The sequence below is a fragment of the Nerophis lumbriciformis genome, linkage group LG20 (genome assembly GCF_033978685.3).
Source record: "Nerophis lumbriciformis linkage group LG20, RoL_Nlum_v2.1, whole genome shotgun sequence".
Lineage (NCBI taxonomy): Eukaryota > Metazoa > Chordata > Actinopteri > Syngnathiformes > Syngnathidae > Nerophis > Nerophis lumbriciformis.
This window is the reverse complement of record NC_084567.2, coordinates 1882501-1894646: the sequence shown is the minus strand read 5'-3', so window position 1 is coordinate 1894646 and position 12146 is coordinate 1882501. Positions and strand designations below refer to the sequence as shown.

General features: G+C 39.7%; 1 protein-coding gene across 4 annotated transcripts in view; it reads right to left on the bottom strand.

Annotated features, from left to right (window-relative positions):
- dab2ipa (DAB2 interacting protein a) overlaps positions 1–12146 on the bottom strand; it is an 83881-nt gene that overhangs the window by 3987 nt on the left and 67748 nt on the right. For 3 of the 4 annotated variants that reach the window (XM_061980057.2, XM_061980056.2, XM_061980059.2), the window contains 2 exons: positions 7747–7826; positions 5226–5316 (listed from right to left, as the gene is read on the bottom strand). In XM_061980057.2, the coding sequence (XP_061836041.2) occupies positions 5226–5316; positions 7747–7826 (171 nt within the window). The remainder of the gene's footprint in view (positions 1–5225; positions 5317–7746; positions 7827–12146) is intronic. The other variant, XM_061980058.2, reaches the window with a different exon arrangement.

Here is a 12146-nt window from a genome sequence, read left to right as displayed (position 1 = left end):
TGTTTTATCTTTAAACACCTTTAACTTGTTAACAATATTAACTATATGTGTTAAACATGCTTGTATTATCTTTAAACACCTTTAACTTATTAACAATATTAACTATATGTGTTAAACATGCTTGTATCATCATTAAACACCTTTAACTTGTTAACAATATTAACTATATGTGTTAAACATGCTTGCATTATCTTTAAACACCTTTAACTTGTTAACAATATTAACTATATGTATTAAACATACTTGTATTATCATTAAACACCTTTAATGTATTAACAATATTAACTATATGTGTTAAACATGCTTGCATTATCATTAAACACCTTTGACTTGTTAACAAAAACATATATTTCATAAATAAGTAAATGTAAATGATATATATGAATGAGGTAGATCCCCACGACTTGATCAATTGAAAAGTAGCTCGCCTGCAGAAAAAGTGTGAGCACCCCTGCCTTAGAGCGTAGGGCGAGACTGTGACTGAGTGTGCAGCTCCATGCGTTCTCCCCATGAGCTAAATTGAACTCTGTCTCTGCCTGATTCCTTGCCTCTTGTTCTGTTTAAATGGGAACATTATCACAATTTCAGAAGGGTTAAAACCATTAAAAATCAGTTCCCAGTGGCTTATTTTATTTTTAAAAGTTTTTTTCAAAATTTGACCCATCACGCAATATCCCTAAAAAAAGCTTCAAAGTGCCTGATTTTAACCATCGTTATATACACCCGTCCATTTTCCTGTGACGTCACATAGTGAAGCCAACACAAACAAACATGGCGCATAGAACAGCAAGCTATAGCGACATTAGCTCGGATTCAGACTCGGATTTCAGCGGCTTAAGCGATTCGACAGATTACGCATGTATTGAAACGGATGGTTGTAGTGTGGAGGCAGGTAGCCAAAACCAAATTGAAGAAGAAACTGAAGCTATTGAGCCATATCGGTTTGAACCGTATGCAAGCAAAACCGACGTGACAGCCAGCGACACGGGAGAAAGCGAGGACGAATTGGGCGATCGCCTTCTAACCAACGATTGGTATGTGTTTGTTTGGCATTAAAGGAAACTAACAACTATGAACTAGGTTTACAGCATATGAAATACATTTGGCAACAACATGCACTTTGAGAGTGCAGACAGCCCAATTTTCAGCAATTAATATATTCTGTAGACATACCCTCATCCGCGCTCTTTTCCTGAAAGCTGATCTGTCCAGTTTTGGAGTTGATGTCAGCAGGCCAGGGAAGCTAGGGTCGATAGGGGGTTTAGCTCGTTCGTCTGCGGGAAGAACTGCCGCCATTGCTTGCCGTGCTAGCGAGGTCCTTTGTCCCTGAATTGCTCACACACTCCGGCAGATTCAATGGGGGTCTGGCGGCAGATTTCTTTGACTTTATGGTTGTAAATGCATCTGCTTTGAGTGTCGCAGGATATCCACACATTCTTGCCATCTCTGTCGTAGCATAGCTTTCATCGGTAAAGTGTGCGGAACAAACGTCCAATTTCTTGCCACTTTTGGCATCTTTGGGCCACTGGTGCAACTTGAATCCGTCCCTGTTCGTGTTGTCCGACAACACACCGACGAAAGTGAGAAAATGGCGGATTGCTTCCCGATGTGACGAGAGCGAATAATAGAAAGTCGTTTAATTCGCCAAAATTCACCCATTTAGAGTTCGGAAATTGGTTAAAAAAATATATGGTCTTTTTTCTGCAACATCAAGGTATATATTGACGCTTACATAGGTCTGGTGATAATCAGAGGTGGGTAGTAACGCGCTACATTTACTTCGTTACATCTACTTGAGTAACTTTTGGGATGAATTGTACTTCTAAGAGTAGTTTTAATGCAACATACTTTTACTTTTACTTGAGTATATTTATAGAGAAGAAACGCTACTTTTACTCCGCTACTTTTATCTACATTCAGCTCGCTACTCGCTACTAATTTTTATCGATCTGTTAATGCACGCTTTGTTTGTTTTGGTCTGTCAGACAGACCTTCAAAGTGCCTGCCTTACTGGTGACGTTTCACTCCGTTCCACCAATCAGATGCAGTCACTGGTGACGTTGGACCAATCAAACAGAGCCAGGCGGTCACATGACCTGACTTAAACAAGTGTGAAAAACTTATTGGGGTGTTACCATTTAGTGGTCAATTGTACGGAATGTGTACTGTACTGTGCAATCTAATAATAAAAGTTCCAATCAATCAATCAAAAGTGTGAAGGAAAAAAGATACTTGTTTTATTTCAACCGTACCGTCAAAAGCCTAAAGACTGACCGCACATGAGGACGTTCCTGTCTTCACAATAAAAGTGCCGCGCCATCGCGCCTGCGCTTTCAAAACAAGAGTCTCCGAAAGCCAGCGCAAACAAGCGAGCAAGCTACGGAGTTTGACGCCAATGTATTTCTTGTAAAGTGTATAAAAACGAATATGGAAGCTGGACAAATAGGATGCCAAAAACCCACCACTTTCATGTGGTATTAGACAGAAAGGAGGAACTTTTCTTCTCCTCCATTTGAAAACGTGGACGTTATCATCACTACTGTCTGATTACAATCAACGCAAGTCATCAGAATCCGGTAATACACCAACTTATATTCTTGTCTTCATGAAAGAAAGGAATCTATATGTTAAACATGCATGTATATTCATTAAAACACCTTTAACATGTAAACAAAAACAGCAAAATAAATACTTATAAATTATATACTGTATATATCAATGTATATGTATGTATGTATATATATATATATATATGTCTTAATAAGGTTATCCAAAAAATAGTGCTCGATACCGTAGTAGAGCGCAATATATGTATGTGTGGGGAAAAAAATCACAAGACTATTTCATCTCTACAGGCCTGTTTCATGAGGGGGGGTACCCTCAATCATCAGGAGATTTTAATGGGAGCATTCACATACCATGGTTTATATAGGGCACAGAGTGGGTGGGTACAGGCTGGTGTAGGGGCGTGGTGATTGGCTCATGTGTTACCTAGGAGGTGTTTCCGTCTGTGGCGGCATGCTGTTACAATTTCGTTGCGCTTGTGGAGGGATGACAGGTCTGGACGGTAAATAATAAACAGTTTCTCTTTCAAGCATAGGTTGCATAATATTAATGGTAATAAAAGACGCAACCTATGCTTGAAAGAGAAACTGTTTATTATTTACCGTCCAGACCTGTCATCCCTCAACAAGCGCAGCGAAATTGTAACAACATGCCGCCACAGACGGAAACACCTCCTAGGTAACACATGAGCCAATCACCACGCCCCTACGCCAGCCTGTACCCACCCACTCTGTGCCCTATATAAACCATGGTATGCGAATGCTCCCATTAAAATCTCCTGATGATTGAGGGTACCCCCACTCATGAAACAGGCCTGTAGAGATGAAATAGTCTTGTGATTTTTTTTCCCACACATACATATATATATATATATATATATATATATATATATATATATATATATATATATATATGATATGAGTGTGTATGTTACTCATCAGTTACTCAGTACTTGAGTAGTTTTTTCACAACATACTTTTGACTTTTACTCAAGTAAATATTTGGGTGACTACTCCTTACTTTTACTTGAGTAATAAATCTCTAAAGTAACAGTACTCTTACTTGAGTACAATTTCTGGCTACTCTACCCACCTCTGGTGATAATGTTCCCCTTTAATAGATGTCATAGGTGTTTGAACCTGACAGTTCCAACAGGACAATGACCCCAAACACACCTCAAAAGTGGTAAATGAATCAGGCTAGAATGAAGTTTTTAGAATGGCCTTCCCAAAGTCCTGACTTAAAGGTGTGGACAATGCTGAAGAAACAAGTCCATGTCAGAAAAGCAACAAATTTAAGCTGAACTGCAGCAATTTAGTGGTCAAGTGGTCAAGCAGAAGCTTGTGGATGGCTACCAAAAGCGCCTTATTGCAGGTAAACTTGCCAAGGGACATGTAAGCAAATATTAACATTGCTGTATGTATACTTTTCACCCTCACATTTTCAGTAGAGCCAGGGCCGGCCCGTGGCATAGGCCGTATAGGCAAATGCTAAGGGCGCCGTCCATCAGGGGGCGCCACGCCAGTGCCACAAATGTTGGAGAAAAAAAAAAAAAAGTTGGTACTATTATTTCTAAATACAAAAAATAATCCCACGTTAATTAAAATGCAAAGTAAAGCCTATTTAATAGAAATATTATTTGTTACAACATTACGCCCCCCGCACGGTGCGCCCCCTCCCTTCCCGTATCATGACTCTTTTTGGACGTCACCACAACAAAAAATCAACACAAGATGTCAAAACGGCCAAAACTGTCAGGTGCCCAGGGAAGAAAAAAGAGGAGGAGAAACGAGAAAAGACAGAGGTAGCAGGTAGGTAACGTTAGCCTACATGAAATTATTTGTCTGTTACAGAATGTGATAGTAACCTGGCTTTTTAGCATTAAGCTAATGTTACATGATTCGGCAATTGCTAATCAATAAATAGCTAGTTCTGTTTTAACGTCGGGTTAATATTGTGGAGGGGGCTAAATTGTTATGGAAAATAATAATGTAACGTTAGGTAATTACAGTACTCCCACCTTACATTCCTCAGGGACATTTGTATTAGATCTTTTAAGCAGGTGTTTTTTGTTTACATTGTTATTGCCTTCTGGTTAGCTAATGTTTGCCCTGCAGGTAATAGTCACTTTTCCACCCCTTTATATATTAGGTATAGTTGTAAGCCTAGTTGTTAAAGTGCACATCATTAATGTTAATTAAGCAATATGTATGTAAAAAATATTGTATTTCATATATTCATTTTTTATTTTTGCATTCATTTATTTATTCATATTTTTTTTTATCTTGTTAACTATTCTGATTGTTAATTTGCTTTCTTTAAGTAAAAAAAAGGTCAAAGACAAAGCTATTCGGTTTCTTGTGAGTATATACACTTCACTGCCGATGTGGGGGGGCGCCACCTAAAATCTTGCCTAGGGCGCCAGATTGAGATTGAGTAGAGCCATAATAAATTCATAAAAGAAGCAAACTTCATGAATGTTTTTAGTGACCAACAAGTATGTGCTCCAATCACTACATCACAAACAAAGTTGTAAACTCCAGACAGCCATGACATGATGTTCTTTACACGTGTATGTACACTTTTGACCACCACTGTGTGTACCTTACAAGAGGGCGGGCATAAGTGCCATGTAAGCAAGTTAGTGTGAGAGATCACACCTGGGCCTCAATGATCTTCTGTTTGGAGTCCACCACCGCCTGCATGTCAGAATGATCTTTCTTCAGCTCCTCTTCCACCGCCATCAACCTGCTCAGGTCAGAGGTCAAAGACTTTTACCACACACACACACACACACACACACACACACACACACACACACACACACACACACACACACACACACACACACACACACACACACGTACGCTGGCAGGCGAGCAGGACAAATGTCCCTAACGCGGCCCACATGTTCAAAAATCACACCCGGATTTGAGTCCCACAAGTCCCGCCTTGTGCAACCCGAGTCCAGGTGTGCCCAACATGTCCAAAACGCACCCAGCAAAGTCACATCGGAAGTGGGGTAGAACATTTCCCTTCAGGGTACCTTTTTTTGGTCCCCATAACGTCAAAGGTCCCCTAAAGCAGCGTTTCTCAAAGTGGAGGAACGGGAGGGAATTTCACTTTACTTTTTTTTAAAATTATTATTATATTCATAGATAATTTTTTTTACTATGCTTTCATTTTCTATACACACTGTAAATCACTTTGTGATTCTGTCTATGAAATCCGCTATATAAATAAATGGAAATTACCGGTACTTATTTTTACTGTAGGCTTTAAATTTCTCGGTAGGAGCGAAAGTTTGACAGACATAGCAACAGTAACTAATGGGGGCGGGGCTAAGCGGAACAAACTTTCGCGCGGATGGGTAGCAGGCTAATGTGTGGACCACAATTACACAAATATATACATTTGTGACTCGCACCTCAAAGGTCGTCGAGCCAGAGCCAGCGCCTGCAGAGAAACAAAAATGTGACGGGCACACACTGTGTCATTCACCGGGAAGCACTCGCGTCAAGGCAGCTCAGCCCCGAACTCAATGAGGTTTTAACAGATGTTGTGAGCGCGGTAAATTTGATCAAAACACGACCACTGAAAGTGCGACTGTTCTCTGCACTGTGTGAGGAAATGGGAGCTGATCATACAGCCGTGCTGTTTCACAGTGAAGCAAGGTGGCTCTCCTGGGGGAAAGTGCTGTCACTTGCCCTGTCTTGCCAAATGCATAGCTCCTCCTTTTTTTTTTTGCAAAGAGGCACTTTTATTGTATTTATTATTGAACTTGATGCAAGTTATTTGATTTATTATTGAACTTGATGCAAGTTATAACACTTTTTTTGATTTATTATTGAACTTGATGCAAGTTATAACACTTTTGTTTTATTTATTATTGAACTTGATGCAAGTTATTTGATTTATTATTGAACTTGATGCAAGTTAACACTTTTTTTGATTTATTATTGAACTTGATGCAAGTTATAACACTTTTGTTTTATTTATTATTGAACTTGATGTAAGTTATAACACTTTTGTTTTATTTATTATTGAACTTGATGCAAGTTATTTTATTTATTATTGAACTTGATGTAAGTTATAACACTTTTATTTGATTTATTATTGAACTTGATGCAAGTTATAACACTTTTTTTTATTATTGAACTTGATGCAAGTTATAACACTTTTGTTTTATTTATTATTGAGCTTGATGCAAGTTATTTGATTTATTATTGAACTTGATGCAAGTTATAACACTTTTTTTGATTTATTTTTTAACTTGATGCAAGTTATTTGATTTATTATTGAACTTGATGCAAGTTATAACACTTTTTTTGATTTATTATTGAACGTGATGCAAGTTATAACATTTTTTTATTTATTATTGAACTTGATGCAAGTTATAACACTTTTTTGATTTATTATTGAACTTGATGCAAGTTATTTGATTTATTATTGAACTTGATGCAAGTTATAACACTTTTTTTGATTTATTATTGAACGTGATGCAAGTTATAACATTTTTTTATTTATTATTGAACTTGATGCAAGTTATAACACTTTTTTGATTTATTATTGAACTTTATGCAAGTTATAACACCTTTTTTGATTTATTATTGAACGTGATGCAAGTCATAACACTTTTTTTGATTTATTATTGAACTTGATGCAAGTTATAACAGTTTTTTTTATTTATTATTGAACGTGATGCAAGTTATAACACTTTTTTTGATTTATTATTGAACTTGATGCAAGTTATAACACTTCTATTTTATTTATTATTGAACTTGATGGAAGTTATTTTATTTATTATTGAACTTGATGCAAGTTATACCACAGCTGCACAGTTATTCTATTTATTATTGAACTTAATGTTATTTTATGTTATTGAGTTTGAATGTATACAACTTGATGTCCAATAAATTTGAAAATGTTGAAGCTTGGCATTAGCGCTCTGTTGGGGCGATGGGGGCAGGTGGGGCTTGAAAACTCCCCCTTGTCCAAAGTGGGGGATGACAAAAAAAGTTTGAGAACCACTGCCCTAAAGGGACTAGTACGCATTGCCAGAACACACACACACACACACACACACACACACACACACACACACACACACACACACACACACACACACACACACACACACACACACACACACACACACACACACACACACTGTGTACAAACCTGCTGATGATACTGTTCATCTGGAGATCTTTATCATCCTGCATCCTCCTCAGTCGACTCTCTGTGTCCTCCAGCCGGGCCTGACACACACACACACACACACACATACACACACACACACACACACACACACACACACACACACACACACACACACACAGGTTATCATATGGAATGGGGAGTGTGTGATCATGACTTGTGTGGACCAGCCTTTCTACAGGTTGTGGAGGCATAAAAAGGTAAAAATGGTGTAAAATGTCCACTGGCCAGTTAGCTCACACACGTCTTTAAATCTCTGGATTGATGAAGTCATGTGCTGATCATTCTTACTGGGGACTAGGGGGAAAAACACTTCATATGGTTCATGGGGACCACATTGAAATCATTTTGCATCATTCACACACATTTGTACGCGACTACTGAGGACCATTTTAAACATACTTGCCAACCTTGAGACCTCCGATTTCGGGAGGTTGGGGGTGGGGCGGGAGGCGTGGTTAAGATATATATATATATATATATATATATATATATAAGAAATACTTGACTTTCAGTGAATTCTAGCTATATATATATATATATATATATATATATATATATATATATATATATATATATATATACATATATATGTATATATATATATATATATATATATTAGAGATGCGTGGATAGGCAATTATTTCATCCGCAACCGCATCAGAAAGTCGTCAACCATCCGCCATCCACCCGATGTAACATTTGATCAGAACCGCATCCGCCCGCACCCGCCCGTTGTTATATATCTAATATAGACGATGCAAGGCATTAGTGAGGTTATAAAGCTTTTGCCTGTTAAAGAAAGGAGACTGATCCAATGCAGCACAGACATTCGCGTGCCACGCTGTCACGACCCAGACGCACACCAGTGCGCAATCATATGGGAGCCGCGCTGAGCGCACCTCCAAGCGCGTCTCGCTGCCGGCGACGGCCGGGTATATGGGCCCGAGGCTCCAGCGCCATCCATTTTCAGGGCTAGTTGATTCGGCAGGTGGGTTGTTACACACTCCTTAGCGGGTTCCGACTTACATGGCCACCGTCCTGCTGTCTATATCAACCAGGGTGAGCCCCACCCCTTTCGTGAGCGCACTGCGCGCGGAGTGACCCCTGTTACGCGCCCCCGGCCACGGGGGTGGCGGGCAGGTAAGCTGCGCGGGCGGAGCGCGCGGAGTGACCCCTGTTACGAGCCCCCGGCCACGGGGGTGGCGGGCAGGTAAGCTGCTTACCTGCTGCGCGTGACGCCGGCCGCGGCGAAGGCGGACGAGGCGGGGTGTCGGTGCGGTGGTGACCCTGGACGTGCGTCGGGCCCTTCTCGCGGATCGCCTCAGCTACGGCTCCCGGTGGGGCCCTCTCGGGGGAAGGGGCCTCGGTCCCGGACCCCGGCGAGGCGTCCCTTCTCCGCTCCGTAAAAGTGTCCATCTCTTCTTCTTTTTTTTCTTCTGTTGTGGCATATGCTGCAGGTGCCTGCTCGTTTTTCGTATGTGGGTAACAACATTTAACTATGTATATATATTTACCAATTGGTTTAACTGCCACCCGCCTGAATCTATTTAAAATCAATTTTTTATTTTTTTCAACCGCCCGACCCGACCCGCGGATAAAATCTAATTTTTTTAAATTTCATCCGCCCGATCCGCGGATAATCCGCGGACTCCGCGGTTGTGCCCGCAAACCGCGCATCTCTAATATATATATATATATATATATATAAATAAATAAAATAAATACTTGAATTTCAGTGTTCATTTATTTACACATATACACACACATAACACTCCTCTACTCATTGTTGAGTTAAGGGTTGAATTGTCCATCCTTGTTCTATTCTCTGTCACTATTTCAGAACACACACATTATACAAATATACATTATAAAATCAATAAGAAAATGGGAGCTCTAATTTGGGAGTCTGAATTAGGATCAGAAGTTTCTACATAAACATTGCGCACTCACGTCGCCATTTTGTATTGATTACTGCAGCTGTGCACTGGATTCATTCACAAATACAAACTACAACTCACAAACACTTTAGAGTTAGGCTCCACCATCAGAATGTGTACTTAAACTTATAAAGATCACATGGATATTATTCAGTGAGTTGATTCACCAAAACTAACCTGTTATACAGGAGGAAAAAGCACACAGGACGTTTCAATTGTTCACAGACTGGTCGCGCTCATCAGAATGACAAGACACTTCCGGTCTGCAGGTGACAGCATTCAATGGGGAAAAACGCCCTACTGCCCCCTACTGACCAATGTGAATACTGATACATGTGGAATGACAGCTCCAAAAACGAATTCAAACCACAAAATAAACTAAATAAATCAACACAAAAATGTGACACATTATGGGTGGGTCACATGTGCATGTGCAACAGGCTGTCAACACGTCACTCAGGTCCGCATGGAGCTGGAGGGGGCGTGGCCTCCAGCTCCGCCTAAATTTCGGGAGTTTTTCGGGAGAAAATTTGTCCCGGGAGGTTTTTCGGGAGAGGCGCTGAATTTCGGGAGTCTCCCGGAAAATTCCGGGAGGGTTGGCAAGTATGATTTAAAAACAAACAAAAGTGTAAAGTAAATAAAACATGACACACTACAGCTGTCCTCTTATAGGAAGTTTCACCACTTAAATCAGCGTTTCTCAAAGTGTGGGGCGCGCCCCACTGGTGGGGAATAGAGACATGACAGGAGGAACGGGAGGAAATTTCACTTTACATTTTTTTATTATTATTATATTCTTAGATTATTTTTTTTACTATGCTTTCATTTTCTATACACACTGTAAATCACTTTGTGATTCTGTCTGTGAAATCCGCTATATAAATAAATGGAAATTACCGGTACTTATTTTTACTGTAGGCTTTATATTTCTCGGTACGAGCGAAAGTTTGACAGACATAGCAACAGTAACAAATGGGGGCGGGGCTAAGCGGAACAAACTTTCGCGCGGATGGGTAGCAGGCTAATGTGTGGACCACAATTACACAAATATATACATTTGTGACTCGCACCTCAAAGGTCGTCGAGCCAGAGCCAGCGCCTGCAGAGAAACAAAAATGTGACGGGCACACACTGTGTCATTCACCGGGAAGCACTCGCGTCAAGGCAGCTCAGCCCCGAACTCAATGAGGTTTTAACAGATGTTGTGAGCGCGGTAAATTTGATCAAAACACGACCACTGAAAGCGCGACTGTTCTCTGCACTGTGTGAGGAAATGGGAGCTGATCATACAGCCGTGCTGTTTCACAGTGAAGCAAGGTGGCTCTCCTGGGGGAAAGTGCTGTCACTTGCCCTGTCTTGCCAAATGCATAGCTCCTCCTTTTTTTTCAAAAGATTGCAAAGTGGCACTTTTATTGTATTTATTATTGAACTTGATGCAAGTTATTTGATTTATTATTGAACTTGATGCAAGTTATAACACTTTTTTTGATTTATTATTGAACTTGATGCAAGTTATAACACTTTTGTTTTATTTATTATTGAACTTGATGCAAGTTATAACACTTTTTTTGATTTATTATTGAACTTGATGCAAGTTATTTGATTTATTATTGAACTTGATGCAAGTTATAACACTTTTATTTGATTTATTATTGAACTTGTGTCAGAGTTTGTAGGACACGAACCCCAAGATGCAGAGAAGGCGGAAGGCGTTGTGCAAGAAAACATGATTTAATTCAACACTATGGCAAAACAACAAAGAAAAAAGTAACAAAAGGCGCGCACAAGGCGGAGAACAAAATGAACTAAAATAGCACAGCGGCTAACTGTGGACAAGAAACCAAAAACACTTACTGTGACACGAAGGAACTAGGACATGAGCAGAGTGAAACCAAAAGTAGACAGAGCTACAACGACAAGTATTAAGAACAACGACACGACAGGTAGGAACGACAATGATCCAGCAATGACTGGAGGAGAAGGCAGGTTTAAATAGTAGCTGGCTGATTGACACCAGGTGTGGCCAGGTGCCAATCAGCCACAGCTGAGGGGAAGCAGCACTCAGGGAGACACTCAGGAAATGAAGACAAAATAAAAGCGCTGACAGGAAACTAAGACAAACACAGAGAAAAAACTAAAACAGTCAAACTGTCAGGGACAAGAAAACAGTCAAACTGTCAGGGACAAGCCTGACAACTTGATGCAAGTTATAACACTTTTTTTGATTTATTATTGAACGTGATGCAAGTTATAACACTTTTTTGATTTGTTATTGATCTTGATGCAAGTTATAACACTTTTTTTGATTTATTATTGAACTTGATGCAAGTTATAACACTTATTTGATTTATTATTGAACTTGATTCAAGTTATAACACTTTTTTTGATTTATTATTGAACGTGATGCAAGTTATAACACTT